General features: G+C 39.7%; 1 protein-coding gene across 2 annotated transcripts in view; it reads left to right on the forward strand.

The window, feature by feature from the left end:
- Positions 1-22,541, forward strand: part of LOC128890565 (LIM and SH3 domain protein Lasp) — a 32,274-nt gene that overhangs the window by 905 nt on the left and 8,828 nt on the right. For both annotated transcript variants that reach the window (XM_054149194.1, XM_054149195.1), the window contains exon 3: positions 11,242-11,336. In XM_054149194.1, coding sequence (XP_054005169.1) covers positions 11,242-11,336 — 95 coding nt within the window. The remainder of the gene's footprint in view (positions 1-11,241; positions 11,337-22,541) is intronic.

The following is a 22,541-nucleotide window of genomic DNA, read 5'->3' on the forward strand; positions in this document are numbered from 1 at the left end:
TCTGATTTTAAACTATTTTTGTTACTATTTTGTTATACATCCTGAAGTGTCTTGATTAAGTTTACTATTTTCGTTGTATACAATCGTTTCATCTTCATATGAGCATTAGGCGAAGCGAACTTTGCTCGGTGCTTTGGAAAATTAAATCGTAATCTGTAACGCCAGATAAGATTTTTCGCCGTCGCTCCGGATTGACAGAATCTGTATGTACAGTGGCGTTTTGTGCTCCCTCCAAACCAAAATAAAATTCGATACTTTTATTTACATTTTTTACCAGCTATGTTATTGTTTTCGTGTTAAATTCTTCATATACTATACAAAGGTAACAGAATGAGTTTCGAAACATTGATTTTGTGTCCTTTGGTCAGGGACACTGGACAGATGTCGACCTATTGTACGATGTGCCACTGCCAGAGGATTATTTCAGTGTTCAGTGGCACCAGGAGGGGGTGCAAGGAAATTGCATCCCCTACAAATATTCTTTTTCGAGACATAGCAATTCTTTTACGCCAGTATATTTCGTCAAACGATTTCTTTATAAGCTCCACGAGTACGGTGTGGATATATGCAGTTCACGCGCGAGAAGAGTACCAGGTATCGCCAGATGCCTTCTTCTTGCGCGCGAACAGTACATATGTATCTTAACACGATTACACCTAAACGGATGGATGGATTTCAATGAAACTACGTATTTAAGTTTCATACCCTCGTATCAATACCAAGTTAAACGTTGAGCAATATCGATCTATAGGTCCCTATAGTTTCCTCTTGTCATTTTATGGTTTTTCTAATACATATTTGCTATTCGGACAAAAATTTCAAAAACTGTTTCAAGCGAATCTTAAAGAGAATTGATCAGGAGAAGTTTCTATCTGATCTGATACGGTTTTGTGAGAACTGGCATTGCATGGACGCGGCTCAGAAGAAGTTTTCCAGCAGATCGTGGGATGTACCGTTTTCGTTTAGTTCCGCTTACAGAGGCGTTCTATTCTATTCGGTATAATTGTTGCCGTGTTCGTCCTCGTGCCGTACAAACTATACTCTGCTCTCCAACAAAGTCCAGCTCTTTCCTGAACATTTTTCCAATTAAATTTATTTAATAACAAACCTAACCCAAACCTATTCCTTATCCATTCTCACTTCTAAAATCTGAAAATCGAAACTGCTTTTCCTCCGTGGGACTTTATTGTTATTCGTTCCCAGAACAGATTACGCAACACTTTTCCCGTGGAAGACGCTGTTGCTTTGTAGTCTGTTCCAGGGTTTACGCTGAAGTCATCCTAATTAAACGACATTCGTATGCAGATACGCAATTAATCGCGATAAGCGCGCGACGCGTACCGCGAAACGTCGGGCGTATAAATATTGAAGTTTCTAAGCGATATTTTATCAACGAGCACACAAAGATGACGCGTTTCGGAGCTGTCCGACAGCCTCGCGACGAAACAACGTCGTTAGCTAGGTTATTTCGACGGAAGTGCTCCTTAGAAAAGTGCACGTGACCGGTTAGTTACTATTGCCGCGATAACTAATGACGGCGCAACGTCGCAGGTGCCGTGCTCCATTTCAGTGTTTCTCAAATTTCCCAAGGACCCCTCCATTGCAATGACCATCAGGTTGAGACTTATACAATGGATGTAAAATGTATTCCTACATCGATCAATTTCCCAAAAAACTTTTGTGCGAAATTGTAGTTTCTTAACTTTTTTTTTTTCTAATCAATGATATTTTACATATTCTCGGAAGTCTCTAAGATAGATATAGTCCAAACAACATTTACTAGTTAATATAATTTGTAAAATTAACAAAAAATAATGCGGAAAGTAGGTACAAGTATAGAAGCAATAAGTATTTGTACGATTCTTATGACGAACCATTTACAGTAGAGTTTGTAACGTAAACACATTAGTTTATTGCTCCGTACCAATTAGAAAACATCAAATTTCCAGGAAAGTACTTTTAAACAGTTATGCGAATACTTATTGCTTCAACATTTCCATCGGTTAATTGTTTTTTTCTTGTCAATTTCGCAACTTACATAAATAGCTATTTTTTTTGTAATCTATCTATTTTAGAGATTTCCGAGAAAATGTAAAATGTCATTGTTTATAAAAAATAAGTTAATCGAAGGTTCGTACTTTGATGTACCAAAATGACGAGGAAGCATATCTTTTTAAACTAGAAAATTATTGAATATAAACGCACAGAATTAATTTCTACACCTAATATATTCGATAGATGTTATTTGAAACTACCTTGCCATTAATTTTCGAATGTGTTTCAAACTGAATTATAGAAACAGGTACCGGTTACAATTTATTTAACGCTCCAGTCGAGTTAACGAGGCTAAATCACGTAGGCGGCATAGTGCGCCGGAAAACAGGCTTGCAGGGCAGGCGGCAGAAGACTCCATCGGCCTCCTAAATTTGGCTGTATCGCGATATGCGATCGCCACGTTGGTTTTCTAAATTCTCTCACCGCTACTCTTTGTATTCTCGCCCCCGCTCGTATATATTTTTGGCGTCTTCTATGGAACGCCTCTATTCTCCACCCCATCCCATTAACTTCTCCCTAATTCGAATAAAAAAACTAACAACGTTTCGAAAATGTATTAGTAGTAGGAACGTAAACATCAAGAATTTCTGTTGGCACTTTTCAGGTCCACTCAACGTACGTGATTCTAATAATGCTTCACATGACCTCTATTTTTAATTATATTACTTATAGAATTCTTCGTGATATCATAACGAAAATATCATCTTTGTATTCGTGAAATTCTCGCGATTAAGGGGTTATCCTGAATTAAGAGGTCTAAAAAAGCGGTTTTTCGTGAATTTTTTTTGGATGGAAAAAAATAATTAATTCTATCGAAATTTTTATCCCATTTTCATACATATTTGACTAGTCTGTACAAATTTTTCCAACAAGACACAGAAAAACCAGAAGAAATTTTCATTTTCATACATTTTTCTTCTATGTGAACTAAGAAAATTCATACAAAAAAAATTTTAAACATCTTTTTTATCAAGTTAAAGTGATTTATTTCACCCAAAGAACTCATTCTTTTTTTCAAACTTGCAGTAATTTCACATTTCACCAATTTTGCGGGTTTTTCTTAGTTCACATAGAAGAAAAATGTATAAAAATGAAAATTTCTTTTGGTTTTTCCGTGTCAAACTAAAATTACGACCTGCATCTTTCTCGCCGATAGGAGGTTTTAATCGTGAGGTGCTTTACAAATGTGCGTCGCAGTTGACTCAAAAAATTTGTACAGACTAGTCAAATATGTATGAAAATAGGATAAATACTTCGATAAAATTAATTATTTTTTTCCATCCTAAAAAAATTCACGAAAAACCGCTTTTTATAGACCTCCTAATTCAGCGTACCCCCTTAAAATGAGTACAAACACGGCAGCATTCGAACTACTTTTAATTATATCTTTACAAAAAATTTCTTAACCATCCATAATTAAAACTAGTCCGAATATGGCCGTGTTTGATCTCTTTTTAACCAGGAGAACGTCTTCAATTCATTTACGATACTCTCATAAAGATACTGACGTTCTTATATCGAGGGAGAAATCCGTCCTTATATCAAGGGATCGCTCCTGTTTTTCTGTCCCTGTGTATATCTTGTCTTTTCGTTGCTCCGCTGCCAGTGCAGTCTTGTGAATGGCACGTGGAGCTCCTTTTTCTCTTTCTCTGTCCTTCCACCTCTTCCCTGGGTTTTTCTTTTTTCCCCTCTTTCTTCTGTCCATTTCCGCCTATCTTCGTCGCTCCGCGGGGAGGTTAACGAAAGAGCGAGCGAGAGAAGAAGCACGATGCAAGACGTTTAACGTTACTCAGTCAACGGGGCGTAGAGACGAATTAAAACGCACGAGATACAATTAAACCGAGGCGAAGTTTAATCAAGAAAAATTCCTAATTACATAGTCGCGTTTCAGCTGGGGTCCAAGAATGCTTGTGAATATTTTTTGAAGGTGAACTATAACACAGAACCCGAAACATAAATGGTATAAACAGAGCCTGTTAATGTATTTCGAAGAAATAAGAATAAAGTGTTATATAAAAAGAGATGCAAGAACGATCGAAGAGCTGCAACAGAAATGTTAATAGCGAAGACGGGAATTATAGCCTTGCTTGCTGGTACATTGCGATCTAAGAATAGATTCACGATATTTATCTAATTCTTTTTGCCAGCCTGTGTATACTACTCAAGATCCTCAGAGATAATTCAATCCGTACACTTTGATTAATCGCTTACTATTAATACATCGTTATAAAATGTCGAACATTCCTGTCGATCCAGGACTAACAAGATTGAATCATCATTTTTTTCAACAACTTTTCAATGAAACTCGTACGGTATCACGATTTAATTATCTTGATTATGTTGCACGTTGAATACTCCGCGTGATCGAGTATTTGCTCTATCTTCCATTCTTCGATTTCGCTTTTCGATCGTCACCGTTCTATTCTTATCAGAGATGAGAGCATAATTTTCATTTGGTAAAAAATTTCATTTATCGAACGAAAAATAAGACACTATTGCTCTATTATTTTCTCGATAAAAATTATTATCTCGATTATAGAGTGAAATTGAAGTTTCACAAAATCACTGTAGCGTGTTTCTGTTCGTCACCTATTATTCAAATAAAATTCTGGCCATGAACAGCGTCTTGTTTTAAACATAACCGACCCGCATATGCGCCAGCCACATCCTGGTGTAGCCGCAATTAATTCACGTCCCATTAATGAAGAGGAACCGCCCGCCAGTTTTTTTCACCCTCCTCCTCATTGTTGGTGACTTTTTTCTTGTTGTTGTGCGTGGCTATCGAATTAAGGCGTGGCCGCGAACGAATAAATTATTTCGACGTTTGTTTCGACCCTCCCGCGAGCATTTTTCATTCTTATCGACTTCCGAACATTTCTTTAATAAAAGTCCAATATTATGAGCATAATCACTATGAAAGAAAAGAGACTATTGGGGTTTATTTTAAATTTGATTTTGAATTTAACTTGGAGATCTAACTATCACTCTGCAAAACAATGTATTAACACTAGAGGCAGATCCTCCTAGATGTAAAAGTCCCAGTGCAACACGAGTCCCTTTCTCAAGTACTTTTGTATACTAAATTCATTCCACCGTGTCGTTATACTGCACGTTTCCCAAGAATAACAGAGTTGGGCGAAATTGTAATCGAATTCCAGGTTGAGACTACTCGTTGCGTGGGTCTGGTATACGATTGCAACAGGTGGGAGTCGTTCGCAACCTGTTGCGCCTACGTCGTTTCAAAAATACGTCAAACCGCTGCCGCTGGCCGCCCCGCTGATCGCGCATTCGCGAGAATTAACTCGCGATCAAAAAAAGTTTCCGGCACGCTCCCCTTGGATGATTTCTATTAACGAAACTATTGTCTATACGTATCCAACGAACGTGGCGAGCGTCGAACGAACAATCCTCGCGAGTGATAAGTCGCATGGTCGTTAATTAATCAGCCAAGGGCTGTCAATTAAAGGAGCAGGAGACATTAATTCTCGTTAGACTCGTTTGACCACCTTGCGCGATTAAAAGTAATTAAATCCACGTCGAACGCGCTCGACACGTGATTCTGATTACGCGCAAATGCGAATTTTGCAGGGAGGAGCGATTGAAATCTTTTTGGGATCCCTATTTTAGACTCTTTGGTGTTTAGTAGCCAGGTCCTAATTAATTTAATTAAAGTTAAAAAAATTAAAGTTAATTTTTAATAAAGTAAAATTATAGTAGGAGAGTAGTAACTCTTTTTGTGTAGATTTGGGAATTTTTTCAAACCTCAAGAATCTTATTCTTTTGTTCTTCAAATCAATCTATTCTGATATTTTTCTTCGCGATCGTGGGACTCGTCAGGTCCTATTATTTATCGGGACGATTACGTTTCACGAGGTAACCGACTGTTCTGTGGCAACGTCTCGTGATTCGCCGCGAGAATTTTCGAAGAATAAGCCTTTTACTTTCTAGGATCCGTGAATCGTGGTTTCAGTCATTAGAAATTTCTGTTATGCCAGCGATGCGACACGGCATCCGGTTGTTTCCCACTGGCCGTTGCGAAAGCACGAATAATTATTCTACGTACGCGAGTAACATCTACTGGACACCTTTTACTAGGAAAAAAAAGCCAGCAGCCTCTTCGTTGCATCGCAATCCGTGTGGCGATTAAACAGTAAACGGTGGAACGAGTTGCATTCGAAAACAGGGATTGTTAACGCGTGCCTGCCTCCTAATTGTAATTACAATCTCTGCCAACTATCGCATCGATCTGTTTACTGTTGGAGTCGTGAACCGCTTTGTCTACGTATTCCTGAATAGATTTTCGACCAAGTTCATGCTGGGGCAGTCGAGTGAAACCAGGAAGCGAGAATTAATTCTTCATTATTGCTTCAAAGGAAACGAAGGTTAATCCGTTCGTTGTTGAGGTCTTGAATTCTAATTATTTTTTGCTCAATAAAACTTCACCTGAATTCAATGAATGCATAATTTTATCAATCAATGAATTATTATAATTTCTATAAACAAAAAATTGCATTTATTTTCATTTTTGACAAGAAATCAGTTCAATTTTTGTAAAAAAAAAAATATATTATTACGTTTAATATGATTCTTTATCGAGGAAGAAATTATTTTAAATTTTCCCTATGCAAGAAGCCATTCTAATTCCTACGTTAATCTTCTAAGCGCTCGAGTGCTCAAGGCGTGCAGAGGTAGTATTTCCTCGCGAGCAGCCCTATTATTCCTATTACAAGAAGCACACGTTGCCGGAAACAATTGCTCGCGTAATTACGTTCGTTAAATAACTATGATCTGTATAAAGACGCAGACGATTCCCTCGTTGCAGCCGACGAAGAAAGTGTTGCGCGGGAAATTGGATCAGCTGGGTAAAATTATATCGCGGGTGCACCGACGCTGTCGTCGAAAGTGAAAGCATCGACCGTATTATAGCAAATTGCCGCGGATTATGCAGAGCTCGTCCGCAACAATGACAGCCAAATGATCCCCGGCTGACCTTTGTAACCCGTTAAATATCAAACGTCGCGTACGAGCCGACGCGACGCGAGCCAGAAATTTTATTCGAACCACGAATAAACCCAACAGCGGTATTTATTCGAGTCAGTAATTATCTAAGATTTGGGTTAAATTGGGTTTTGCTAAATTCATTTGGAGCAGGAATTTGTATTGACTATCAAATTGTGTAATTAAAATCTTGCTTTGATTTGATGAATAAAATGGTAATAAGATGGCCAAGTAGAGGCTAAGAATTTACCCTTGATAGGAAATTTAATAAAATAATTTGAATATTGATTTGAAACCGTGATATATTACTCGGTGTAACAAATCTTCAGAAGAAAATGATTTAAAATATGAGAAAAGTTACCAACCCTTTTCATCTCATTATAAATAATAAAGTGTCTCGATCAACTAAAAAAACTCGATATTTTCCTCGACCATCTTTCAAGTATTAAATAAAAATAACATTAAGGATCCAGGAATAAATCACTAGCGACCCACGTGGGCACTACTTTAATGATACCATGTTCCACGCGAAGCATTGTGGAGCCCCGTGTCCATATTTGATTCCCCACAACGAAACCTCTTGCGAAACGAGGGGGCCAGGCTGTTGCGCAAGCAAAAACCATTCCAAAAACGAGCGAAAGTATCGCGGGATACCGTTTCGACGAGTTTTATCGTTTGCAAATACCGGGACGCGCGACGCGAGCATTGTAATTGAGTAATCGAATTAAATCACACACGACTGGCAACCTCCCATAACCGTTTCGAGCATTTACAATCACATATCTCAAGCCTAACAAATTTCTTTTTCGGTACTGTTTGTTCTAAGTGAAATTATTTTCATTGGACCAGTAATCATACGTATAGAGATTTACGTTTAGAGATAAGAATAGAGATTTGATCAAATCCCTAAGGTAGATGATCAATTCACGTGAGATAAAATAACAACTCCGTAAGGTCATTTCCCTAAAGAAAGTTAGTGATTTGATCAAATCCCTTAACTGTTTTAGTGAAAAGATGAAATAATATGATTTGATCAAATCCCTTGACTGTTTGAGTGAAAAGATGAAATAATATTGTTTAGATATTAAAAGTATTAATTTAGTAAATCATGCGTTATTAAGTGTAGAGTAGGTAATACAACAATAGTCGTAGAAACATAAATTATTTATTAATTGCATTCCCTAAAAATATTCTTTTTGTTTTTTTAAATATCAGCTTAAGTACCTATTTCTTTTGCTAATTAGTCTCGTATAAATAATTTATGTTTCTATGAGTATTGTTATATTACCAATTCTACTTTTAATAACGTATGATTTACTAAATAAATACTTTCAATATCTAAACAATACTATTTCATCTTTTAGCTAAAACAGTTAAGGGATTTGATCAAATCATACTATTTCATCTTTTCAGTAAAACAGTTAAGGGATTTGATCAAATCACTTACTTTCTTTAGGGAATGACCTCACAGAGTTCTTATTTTAACATCTCCCGTGAATTGATCATCTGCCTTAGGGATTTAATCAAATCTCTATTTTTATCATTTCCCAGCGACATATATAAGTTATATGCAGATATATTTATTTATGTAAGTATAGAAGATCATAATGTGCGCCGTACATTTCCTTTGATTTATCAAAAGTAGGTATTCTTCATTGGAACGTTGAATTGAATCAATTTTTCGAGTTACACCGTTAAAGAAATTGATCACCCACAGGAAAACTAGTTTTTAAAATAAAATAATTTTCGTCTCGTTATTCCTTGGATACTATCAACCCTGTATGTGCCATATCAACCCTTTTATCAAAGAAGAAAGCATTTGTTGCGAGGAGGATCCATAATGGCGACCGTTTCTAAGGACGATTCGAAAGCGGGACCACGGTAATTACCGCTAATCGCGACTAACTAATTGCAGTTAAATTGAAGCAACAAGATCTACGTGCCCCGATCCCCGCGGCGTGTACGCGCTGGTCGAAAGCAACGACGGGATTAGCTCTCGGTTCCGTGGCGCGATTAACATTGCCCGCGCGATACGAGTACGGTACCGTTGCATTCGTTTTACGTTGCAATTCGTTCTACGTGCACTCGTTCTACGTGCATTCGTTCCCCGCTGCTCACGGATTGACATCGACGACCTGCATCGTCTAGAAATCGAAACGTGCCGCGGCTGAGAATGCTCTTGGCAATGCCACGATGTGGTACAGTAGTGCATTCGTTCTTTTTCCCTGTTTTACTCCTTTTTCCAAACGCGTGGATTTCTCTAATCTACCGTTCGATGGTAGATCGAACGTTTCTTCCAATTCGATTTATTGGATGAAAAGAAATTGGCGATGAATGTTTCAGTGCACAGTTAGAAGAATTTTTTACTGGGAATAAATGTGGGTTGAACATTTTTCTTTTTTTTTTTTATATTGTAGAATTGTAAATTGGTTCTAGAAGCATATAAATCTGTAGATTTACATAAATTACATAGCTTACAATTAAATGCAATTGACAAGATGTGTTCTTTCATCTACAGGACAAAAGAAAATAGAACATCAATTCTCTACAATATACAGGGTGTCCCAAAAATGTTGGAGGTCCTTGAAAAGGGTGGTTCAAGGGGTGATTTGAAACAACTTTTTCCTTAGAGAAATTGTTGTCCGAGGCTTCGTTGAGAAGATATTAACGGAAAACACTGACCAATCAGAGCTCGCGTATACTGTTGGAGCGGCCGCGATAGCGATGGCTACGCGCTAGGTAGCCGCTCTCGTACGCGAACAAGTGACTCGACGTGCATCGAAGGATATTGACGCGGCCACTCAGCGCGTAGCATTCGCTATCGCGGCCGCTCCAACGGTATACACGCGCTCTGATTGGTCGGCTCTTTTTATTAATATCTACTTAACGAAGCCCCATCCGACATTCTTGCAAAGGAAAAAGTTGTTTCAAATCACCTCCCGAACCACCTCTTTCAAGGACCTCCAACATTTTTGGGACACCCTGTATATTACATAAGATACAAAACCCAAGTGAAAAAATAAAAAACCATCGAAGTTGCTCAGAAGGTATAAATACCCCCACCAAAATAATTCTTTATTACAATAACACTTTTCAGCACATCCTTAAGTCATGAAATTCCAAAGAAATGAATTAGTAAACCTTCATCCCAAAGTGCAAGCCTCTTCCAAAGAAAACAATATAAAAAAATTGTTTCTCGCCAAAAGTAAAATACAATTTTCCGAATCTGTTCAACGCTCAACCACAAAGGATGCGTGATAGAGGCCCGCGAGATTATCGTAGCCAACGATACTAGGCGATAAAGAGGATTCACAGCGACAACGAGTCACCGCGCGACAAACAACGCCAGACAAGAGGCGTTTGACATGGCGAATAATTATAACCCTTTGTCGACCGCAATCGAAGTTGACTCACTTAGTCGTGACTCATTTCTCTCTTTCCGGGGTGTACGTGTCAGCAGGAGAGGCGTCCTCGAGCGTTCTGCTCAAGATCCGCGACCTTATTCGTTTGATTCGACGGCAGCAGCCTTGCCAATTATCGGCGAGCTACTACGATGGCCTTCGGTTATCTATGGGTCAGTCGAGAAACCGTGTACGCCAGATGTATCGACAGCTTCGCAGAACAGAACTAATTGCAATTCAAACGCCGATCGACTCCCTGGAGCAAACAATCGTGAGAGCCACCAAGGTCTTTGCCTTGGCTGGTCCCTCGAGATATCTGTTCTCCGACCTTGAACGAGCCAGATAGAAACGATTGATTCGTTCTAGAGTCTCTCGACCAGATTTTGAACAAGCATGTTTATTAAATATTGTATCGTATATATTATAATTATATAGATATTTAAAAGTTGTTTGTACAGTTTCGATGATTCAATATCTTTTTGCACTTTCTTGAGGAAAGCAGACTCCTTGGGATTCATTTTATTCTGTTTAATAATACGTTAACTTTTTCTTTGCTATAACACTGTCTCATTGCCAATTAAAAAATAAAAATCTTTCTATCATAAGATAGAGTGGGAAGCAGTTTCTTTTTCATCCCACTATACGTTTCTTCTCTTCTTTAACTATCTGTATAAATAAAATCAACGTTCAGATTACTTCTGAGATTATTCCTGTCCGCCCGTCAGGGTTAAATAAAGAGCAGCTGGACGGATTTGCGGAGAGTGATTTCAGTGCTTGGTTGTTTCAGATATGGCACAAACAGTGCTTCAAGTGTCAGGGTTGCGGAATGATCCTGAACATGCGGACGTACAAGGGGTTCAACAAACAGCCATACTGTGAGGCGTAAGTAAAACAGTCACTCACGTTCTTTTTATTACCCTTTCATGTTCCACGTTGAGCTCGTAAAACGGTCAATTTGTACAGTTGCCTTGAAACCCTAGTCGACGTGCAAAATTATTAGATCTTTGCGAATCCTCGTTCTTTACGAGACTCTCTAAGTCTTAAAGCATGTTTTATCTACGATACATTCACTCGAGAAACATGAATTATATTTACAGAGCCACTTGTTGGTGAGGATAATTCTTCAAATTGTTGGCAATAAAATACAAGTGATGTTGCAAGGAAACAAAGAAGCACTTAGGTACTAATTAAGATAAGGCGAACAGAGCCTGCAGCCCCTCAATTTCTGAATCCTTCGATCTTCCAAGTACTCGACTAAAAAATTCTTTTCCATTTTCATCGTTTTTCCATTAAATTAAATAATTCCTGCGGAGATCCTCCTAAGGAGGATATGCTCCATAGTACCACTCCTCTATTGTTTTCTTTATGAAGAGGACCTCCTATCGTTCCCTTCGACCCAGACTTGTAAGAATTCTTGATACAGCCCTGGACGCGCGGAGCGTTCGATTTCGCCAGTCGCCGCTGCGAGCAGTATTGCGAATCTTTTGATAGTTAAACGCATGCCAGGCGTGTCGACGCAGCGAAAGCAAGCGGTCCTGCGGTCAGGATAATATATAGCTGTCGTACCTTTCCAAGAGATCCTCCTTCGATGGTTCCTCTCAGCTGCCGCGTCCTTGCCGTGGCCACGGTAGCGGTGCATCGAGCCACGCGGCTATAGTAACGTTCCCAGTAAGGATTTCAGGTGAAAGGATCCGAAAGTATCGTGCTGTTGACCCCAAGTATCGGTTCGCCTCGGATATGCAATCGGTTTTTTTCTTTATTCGCTACCAACCGGTGATAAGGAACATGGCAACGCCGCCGTTTCTGTTAACCCATCGAGGACCAATATATCGGCTTAACACAAGACTCCATTTGCAATTGCTTCTTCAACGTGTATTTTAATTATTTAATTTCGCTTGTTAGTATGGGGCTGTGAAATTAAATCCGGAGGATTCAATACTTTTTGTTGTAGCTGAAGTAGTTGGAATTTATTATTAAAATCTTCTGATTACTATCGGGTTGTCGGAGAAGTCGTGACGCATTTCTGCAACAGATGGCACTAGTTTACTTTTGACAGTACTAGAGTCAGTTGCAACCATGTGATTGCTGTCATTTGACAACTAAGAACTCTAGCTTCGTACTAAACAAAAAACTGATCGATTTGGTTGAATTTGGAAAATTGTACGATAAATTGAAAATGGAAGATCAAACTGTGCATTTTTGTCATATTCTATCGTTTTACTTCCATAAAGGGAAGAACGCAAGTCAAGCTTGCGAAAAGTTGCGTAAAGTTTGTGGTGACAATGCTTTACAAGAACGTTAGCGCCAACAATGGTTCACGAAATTCCGTGCTGGTGATTTTAATCTCAGCGATGCTCCTCGGTCAGAGAGACCGATCGCGGTTGATGATGACAAAATCAAAGCAATAATTAAAAAATTACTGGAGCTTGGATGGGATGTGTTACCACACCCACCATACTCGCCAGATCTTGCGCCATCGGACTTGCATTTGTTTCGCGCTCTTCAAGCTTCTTTCCGTGATAGAACGTTCGATTCCGATGAAGCTGTTACACAGCACCTTAGTCAGTTTTTCGACGATAAAGACAGATCCTTCTATAAACGAAGAATTATGAAACTCACTGAACGGTGGCGACAGGTTATCGAACAAAACGGGCTATATATCATTGATTGATCATTGTCCTTTCTATAAATAAATAACATTTGAAAAATCAAGAAAAAATACGTCATGACTTTCTCGACAACCCAATAGTTGACCGTCTAATCGCAAGTTGTGTAGTGTCAATCGAAGATGGACTATGGATATAAAACAAATACAATCTGTTCCTTAAAAGGAATAGTATTCGTTCCCTTTCTATCGCTACCTGCGTAGAATACTCAATATTTGAATAAACCACGACAAAATAGATCTAAAACTAAATCTCTATCAGTTTACAAAAGAGTTGCTTGTTTGTCAGAATCAGTACAGCGTTGGAATTCAATGTAAAGCTGGCATACCGTGTCAAGAATAATGAAAACTGAGAATAAGAATCTGGGATTCCATTTTCTATCGGTATCTCTATTTCATTCCGAGTTTCCTGTAGTATGCCACTAAGTAGTTGCGGATGACGACACAAAGTTGTCGAGTCGGTATGCATACGGGGATAATTGAGGTCCGTCTATAGAGAACGCGAAAGGTAATATGTTCTAATAACGAACCGCTCTCCGGTAGAATATTAATGAGTTTACGAATCGAAGATTCGTATCTCTATCCGCTGATCAACGAGCCATCGTTACGCGCTATATATAAACGAGATTATCATATTTTTTGTTGTTGTCAATCCGTTTTCGTTACGTGGTAAGTGTGCAGGCTTTCGAAGCCTAATTACGGGAACGTTATTGCGCAAAATTGTAATGATCGACACACGGGGACTGTCGAAACGCAATTTGTTGCAATGTAACATTTGCAACGTGGCAGATTTCTTTTTTATTCGTGCTACTTGCAGGAACAGCTGGGCAAAACTTTACTGGAATAGAACGAAGGAACAGTTATATTTTTTGTTAATATTTAGAATGTTCTTTTTCGACTAGAAGGATAAGTGTTTTTTTTTTTAGCTATTTACAAGGGGGTAGGGGAAGGATCCGTCGACGACCTCGATAGCTCGAGTTGTCGATTATTTGACGAATACATCCGGTTACCTATTTGATCGACCGATAATTCTCCACTCTAGATTGATAAATCGTCGTCAAGCGACTCTTCGAAATTGATTTTCAGTTACGTTCAATTTCGTGTCGCTGACGTATATAAAACAGTACATTAGTATGAGGTGAAGGCCGAGGAAGGGGCGTGCGAAATCAAACGTTTCTTTGTGATGACTTCTCCACAATCATTTCTATTAATGTCTAACTAGACAAGTATATGAAAGCCATAGAAAAGGAAAAGAAAATTGAAAATATAGCTCTGGAATACACAAGCTCAATTCGGAAAGGCTGCAATAAACCATTGGACGAACAAAGGGAAAGTAAATAATTTAGGGATACTCGAACAAAATCGAGGAATAAATTGCAACGTTCTATGCACGATTAATCGAATTTCTTCTATCCCATCCGCTGTCCAAATAAGGAGCACCGATTCTCCACTCGCCGACAACTTAATTCACGATGGGGAATAATCAATTTATTGCGGTTTCTCACACGGCAAGTTATCGGTATGCAGCGTCCCGCGGTAAAGCGGTCCCAGTGACTCGCGGAGTATTCAGAGTGAGCATCTGTGATGACGAAATCATTCCGTTCGCGTTTCAAATCTGAATTTCTCCGCTCTTACGTCTTTCCTACCGTCTAACCATCCGCCATTATTCTGGAACGCGGGTAAAAAAGTTTCTCACCTTGGTCGATAGGAACACGCTGCATGAATTTTCTTTCCAAACACGGAACAAATTTATTCTAGGGAGGAAATATTTTTGCAACGGCTCGACAATTCGATTATTTTATTTAAAAAGTAATTCACTTTTACTCGGCCATCTTCGTCGAACGACGGAAATAAAGATATCGATAGAAAAGGGATTCGCAGATCCCTATTCTCAGTTTTCATTATTCTTGACACGGTATGCCAGCTTTATATTGAATTCAAACACTCTACTGATTCTGGCAATCAAGTGACTCTGTTGTTGAGTGATAGAGATTTATTTTCACTTTCTATGTTGTTGTGGTTTATTAAAATATCGAGTATTCTACGCAGGTACTGATAGGAAGGAAACGAATACTATTACTTTTAAGGACCGACGGAGCTGGAACACAGTTCTGCAAATTACGCATAGCAAACAAGTTTCGAGCTTCGGTACTCTGCATCAGGACCCAGAAGCCAGTGCATGTGTCAGCAATGCGTGTCGAATCAGACGAGATGGGCCGAATAAGCAAAGCAGAACACGTGTGAGTCGTGAGATTCATTCATTCGTCTGGTAGTCTCCCTTCGCTCCTCTACCCTTCGCCTTCATTTCCCTTGCTCTTTATCTCCCCCCTTTCTCGCGTCTGCCCATCGTTCATTTAATTTTTATAAGCTCGTATATAGGGTGATTCTAGCAAATGGGACAGGCCACTCGTTTGCTTCCAGATAGAACAACGGAGGAAACAGTTGAGAGGCGAACGAGTTCTTCGATATCATTTTTTTATGTTAAATTTTAATTTATTGCCACTCCATCGAAAAAACTATACGAATATCATTTTTCTTCCTCTTTGACCTCTCTCTTTCGATTTCGAGTGAACGTAGTCATTGATTGAGGGGTGTGCATCAATAAGGAGGCAGCTTTATTTTTTCAAAGATGAAGGGATGATTGAAGAAACATGAAGGAAATGAAGGGAACTCTTCATTTTCTTCATCTTCCTCCAAGTTCCACACAATTTTCTACGCATCCTCCTGACCGTGTCACGAAGCACCCAGTGCACAATTTCAAGCCATTTCTCTGCCACATTCCGAATGATCCAACGTGTCCCGTTAATACGACTCCTTCGACCTCGTCGATGCTCGCCATCGCAACCTAAACGCCATTTCTCCGTCTAGCGGATGCTTTTCCCACGTCGTTGACCAGCGAAAACGATTCGAATTAAGAGAAACGGTTCTCCTGCGAATGTACTCCGCCGCTTATGAATGCACGCGTACACTTGTTCCGGGTTCTGTACCCAGTGACGTGCGCTGAATTAAGTACTTCAGCCTATGGCCGAAGGTAGCACGTGTTCCTCTGGTTTTGTTCGCCCGACGTTCATTCCCCTTCTTCGTCTTCGCGTGCTCATTACGTATTTGCAACTCGCCTTGCTCTTCACTGTTTTCTTTAAACTGTTACAGTTATCGATATCAAAGTAGGGCACAACCCAGCGTGGGTTGTTAAATCGAACGATGATTCCTCTTTAGATTGCACTGGAATTATTGTGGAAAAAAGGAGCAGAAAACTAATACATTTATTATTCCATATTATAGTGCGGACTGTTAGATTTGTATACTTTTAATTAAATCCTAGTGTGATGTATAAAAATTCAATGAATTAGCATAACGTCTTTTTCTTCATCTGGTCTCTTAAAAAGTAATAAATACATTCATTTCTTATATTTCATCGAATAACGACACTACTCCTCGATATTCACTTGGAAATTACTCAATTTCAAACCTAAATTTATCGTTATTCGGTCAATTTTCCTGCAAAGCTCACAAATTAGTCCGCAAATTAGTCATCCCCGCGGAATCGTCATCGGTTCACCGCGAATGAGTCATTTCCCCTTCGCCTCGTTCTTCTCTATTTAGAGGAGGCTGCGTAACGCGTGCGGTTCACCTCAAACAACGCTCTGCTAAGCGTTTCTGTAATTATCGCGGATCATTACGCGTACCGCTCCCAAGTTTCCGCCAATTCAAAAGGGTTACCAGCGTTTCGACACGACGAAACAGAAACGAAACGCGGTGCCCGTTGCTCCTCTTGTCACCAATTCCCGCTTCCCGTTTTTCTCGCCTTTGAGGGACAGGCTTCCGCCGACATCAGCAAAAATGTCGCGATTAGCGTAATAAGACACGAAGCTGCGAACAAAATACCAGCCAGGGTGGAGGGAAACTCGAGAAGCGTAAAACGTCGGTCATTACGCGTGGACACGCGTGTCTTTTTCCTTTCTCAGCCATTTAACGGGGGACCTTCCGTGTGAAAAGCTATCGACAGTAACGAGTTTTCGACACCAGTTGATAACAGTTGCAGATTCGAGCGATTAAACTAATTGCAGACGGAAGGTTTGTTTTCGTTGATAACCGTTGGAGAAATTTGAAATTATCACATTGTCCCCTATTATCCTAGAAGCTCGTATTAATTCAAATTCAACAAACGTAATTCCTGCGTGTATTTCTAAGTGAAATTATTAAGAAATAAATTGTGAATACTTGTTTGCTCAGTCACGATTAAATAAATTGCAAGGGGTCAAGTTCTGGCGCTCCTCGAGTGACGGTCCCGAGACATTTAGGGTAGGGATCCCAATCGGTCGTGGCAATTAGCGATACGATTGCGTTTGGGTAACAATGCAATTTTCGTAACGGCGCGTAATTGGAACGTAACGGTGGTTCGCGCGAAAAATGACGACAGAGGGAAACGCCCGAGTTCGAGCGGTTCGCGTACGTGAGAACCGCGCTCACGACGAAGAAAGGGGACCGGAAGCATCGCCGTCTGTCGCGTTGCAGTTTTAACTTGGAGCAATTTAACAGCTAGCAGTAAAAGGGGTGGCCAGCGTAGCGTGACCCGCTTGCATGAACCGACCTTGTCCCACAATGCACCTACTGAACCCCACCATTGGTCCCAGTTCTCTTGACTGTGTGCGTTATTTTACAACCCTGTGTGTCACTGTGCGTTCGTTGTCTGAACGTCGAGAAGGATGTTTCTGGCATCATAGTAAACTGATTCAATGCTAATAGCATTCGAGGTTCTCAAATTTTTTGAAATTTAATTAACACTAAAAATGAAATAGTGCATCCATTGGATACGATCACTACACTTTTTCTATGAATGGAAGAATTTATTTTACATTGGAATTCCTATGAAACAAGTGACATCGACGTCTGAATTGTAAACACAGGTGACAGGTGACGAGTGCGGTTACAATGTTTCGATTAGCTGATACATTGTAGATGCATAATTCTACGTCTCGACGTTATGGGTGCAGTGTCCCTGGTTAGGACGATATTTAGACGTTTAAGGCTCATAATGTAAAGGATTTATGTCCTTCGCTGTCCCATTTCCTCGTGCACTTTACGTTCAATTATGCTGACACGTAGTCGTATCAAAGTTGTGAATTTTCTGCTAAATTATGGACAACAATTTCACCGCAGCGGCTTGTTATAGTCTTTTGGGGTTGCAACGGATTCCCTTTATTACCCTTCTTCCTCCCATCCTGGGGCTTTTATCGCGGAATATCGTGTTTTACTGCTCGCTTTCTTTCTCAGTCAAGCAAATATCCTTCTACATATAAAAGATAACGCTCTATTTTTAATTCCCTTGCCATACATTTTCAAATGTCATTTTGTTGTAGTTTCTACAACGCGTGTTAATCGTCAGAGCTCAAGAATCTCACTGGGTATTTTTCGGCTCACGCAGAAGATCAAGAATTTCTCTGCACATTTTATCGATTCACGCAGTCGATTGTTTCCACTGTTATCTGTCACTCTTTTCCTCTCTCTCACCCACGACCACACACACACACACACCTGTCCGCTTACAAAGATGACCACAGTTTATAATTTAAAATACATATATTCCAACATGAACGATTAATACTAATTTAAAGCGCGAATAAAAACGAGAAAATATTCTGAAGATTCTAATCGTCTGCATACTTATCTTTATTGCATTTTTATCTTATCAAGATTAGGTTAACAACATGTGCTCGATCCTCACGTTTGCATCGACCATACACTCATTTTCTCTTCCCCTCATTAATCCTTTTTTCCATTTCCTTCTTTTTTATTCAATTCCTCGTGTTTCATGCATACAATCTCGGCACGATAATTATTATTTATTTCATCCAGCTCGACGATATTAATTAGTCAACTGTTTTGTTCCACTATGCAATACAGCGATCGACAATGACTCGCAGGAATTTTCCCCAACCGGGGAAACGCACCGTCTTAATTACACTAATCAACAGCACCATCGCTGCATTAGGTACTTCCTAGTGTCGTGTTGCATATTCCACGCTCAATTAGCGTCTCGTAAATAGATTTCGTTTCAGCCGTTCGCTATTTTCGACTCGTTATGCTCGAATAGCACATCTTGCGCATAGTGACATCCTTTCGTTCGTCTGGTGCTCAAGGTAGATAAATGTATTAGTTTGTTAGGCTAGAAAAGAGCCATTACAGATAGTGGAATATCCTCGTGTTCCCATTGTATTTTTATTTCAAATAGCAACCATGCATTTCATTACAGAAGTGTGTCGACCATTTACATTGTGGCAATTAATTAGTAAATCTAGAGTATTAAATAAAATTCTAAATTGCATCAAATTCTGGAAGTTATTAAATAAAATTCCATGGCGTATCGAGTGAAATTCCAGAAAGTGTTAAATAAAATTCCGAAAATAGTTAAAGGAGGTCCACTTAACCGCGTCAGAAATGAATTTGATTCGACGTCGATCGGTGAGTGAACGCGCGCACGCCGTTCGATATTTTTACACGCGTGGACAACCGAGAAAAAGCAAGAATCTCGTTTCGGCCTTCGTTGGAATTCGAGTAATGCGGTCGAAGTAGGGTTTCGTTCCGTTGGTAGGACGCTGCGCCAAGTTCCGAAGCCATTCGCGACTTAACCGCAGTAACGGAATCCAATAAGACCAGTCGCGGAAAAATTTCTCCGGCGAGACGTCACTGGAAAAAGGGGACCTTGTGGTTCTCTCTCCCGTAGCCAACGATACTTGTTTCCATTACGCGTACGGCGCCGCTTGTAATTGCGACGATTTTGCAACCGATTCCAGGAAACTCCTCTTATTATCTGCAGAGAGAGTGGCGAACGCCGTGTCCTCGCGCCGGGTTTATCAAACGTGGGAAATTTATTAGCTGCTGCGAGAATCGCGTTTAAAACATCGTTGCGAGCAGGCGTGGCGACTTGGAAAATGAGATAATTAAGAATTTTTTTTTGTGTAAATTTATCAAATGTTTAGATGTTATCTGGAGGTATTTACGTTGAGCTACAAACCTGGCAAATTTTTTAAACGTCTAACCACGCACATTTCTATTTTACTTATTATTCATGTCTGACCAGGTACGGTTGCGGGACGCTTTTCACTAGTTTATGTATTGTTTTAAACTCTGAAAATTGTTGTTTGAGCATCGTACGTTTGTTTATTTAAAGTGCGTAACTTATTATACAAAGTTATTGCACTACTGCTTACTTATTACTAGCTTATTTTCATTTTTCTTATCATCGTCTTACATGACTCCTGCATTGTTTTAATACTGTTTGCAGTATCTCTTACTCCTCATCTATTGGGGCCCGCTGGGCCCCCTCTAGTTCGGGTACCTCGGGGTTGCTAAGCCCGTACTGTAGCTACAAACACCGCTACAGCCCCTGAGGGTCCTGTTTGAGTATACATATAGACGAACATTTTAAGTAGAGTCAGACAGTATACTCGTACCTAGTCAGACATTTGAGTAGAATAGAACCGCTAATGATCAGACGTTCTAAGTAGATAGGTAGGTCGATGTTCGCTATGTAAATGTATTAATCAGTGGCTCTGTGCATCACGTTTACATAAAAGCAATGTTTTTAAATAAATTTCAGTAGATCTGAAGATTGAAACGTTGAATAAAATTACGCATATATCTTCGAAGAATTTCCTATCAGCTGGCATTTGATACCTCACCCTATTCTAATCGCTTAACAAATATTAACAATGTTGTCACGAGATAGCCTACAACCCAGGTATAAATTAGCATATCCCATGATTCCGTGGAAACATCGACGAGTGACGTTGCAACGTATCGATTCCAAACGCCGCTTTCTCAAGGTACGATAGCCAGGTGCAGCAACATTATCTCCGCCGGTGCATTTGCAGCAACCTGCGTGCATGCATGCATACACAGCCGCGCGAAACGATTCGATAAATTACGTGTTCGCTATCGTTACTTGTAAACACCATGTAAACCGAAGAAGCTTTCGTTGAAAATCATAAAATAACTTACATTGAAATCGAATAGTGCAAAGTACACTTTACGGAAAATTGTGATTTTGAAACTATTTGCAGAAAATGGAGATGCTCTTTTTTAATTACAAAGTACGTCTGTGTGGGCACATATATAATTCTAATCATACCTACGTTCCTCTAAAATATAAACTTCATATCATTCGTTTTATGAAAACACAAAGCAATCAAGCTCCTTTTGTAAAACCGTTCCATTTTAATCTACTCGTGGCTGGGTGATGTCAATTACATTTGCATACAAAAAACCATAATTTGCATCTCTTGCCAAGAGAACACTTCGCGAAAGCGACAGGAACACGTTCCCCTGGCTCGTGCAGCAGCAATGAAAGCAGAAAATAAGCATGATTACGTCCGACGACAAATCAGTCGCAAAGTCGTGCTTTCATTGCTGCTCATTGAATTCCCCTCTGCTCCTTTTATTAGATATGCATCGTATGCAAAACCGCATAAGAATGCAACGAGAGTTCAAGTGTATCCGCGACGTAGCGTTCACGGGTGTCTGTCGGCCGCGATTAGTCATTGCGTTACAACGCGTTGAATAAATTAGATTCTGTCGTTTTATGAATCACGCGGCAATTCCTGCGTCTCATTTTTTTCTTTGCAAACTTCCTTTACCGTTCGATTCGCACACCCACGCTCATTTCCATATACATATATATATATATATATATATATATATATATATATATATATATATACATTCATCAATCTCGCTCTAGTCGTATCGGTCTGTTATCGGAGCTGATAATATTCCAGGTAGGTGTGTAAGGTGTGTATAGACGTCAGAAAATATATCGCAAACTATTTTTTGTGAGTTTGAATTTTTCTACTGCTCTTTAGTCTCGTTTCGGCTTGACTTGCTGTGTCTTTAAATCAATTGCAACGAATAAAAGCAAAATTAATCAAGATTTAGATCTGCAATTACTTACAAGTTATTCTATTTCAATTTAATTTTTCTCTAATTTTCCTCTGGTGTAAATACCCCGATTAAATTCTAGTTGCAAAGAGGAGGCACATTCTAACGGGGGCACACGATGTACATAGAAATATAGCTGACAGTGTTCCGCGAGGCGGGCCGACAAAAGGCCCCGAAGTGTACACCTATTATTCGTACACGGCGCAACGACGCGTTACGTAACCCGGCTTGGCACAATTACCGGCTGGTAGACAACGTTATGGTTACCGTATATGGGAAACGGACTCGTGACACAAATCTCGATTACGCTCGTGTACGACGGAGTTACTCGCCTTACCTTCGCGCCGTTCGTGTCTTGTACACACGGACGCAACACAGTCACTCTGGCCTCGTGTCGTCTTGGAATCGCAGGACCGTAAGAAGATGGTGAAATCGCGTAACCTTATGATAATGGGTCGTTCTGATCGTTGCTTACCACAATTCGG

Source organism: Hylaeus anthracinus, unplaced genomic scaffold (genome assembly GCF_026225885.1).
Source record: "Hylaeus anthracinus isolate JK02 unplaced genomic scaffold, UHH_iyHylAnth1.0_haploid 12001, whole genome shotgun sequence".
In the NCBI taxonomy this organism is placed as follows: Eukaryota; Metazoa; Arthropoda; class Insecta; order Hymenoptera; family Colletidae; genus Hylaeus; species Hylaeus anthracinus.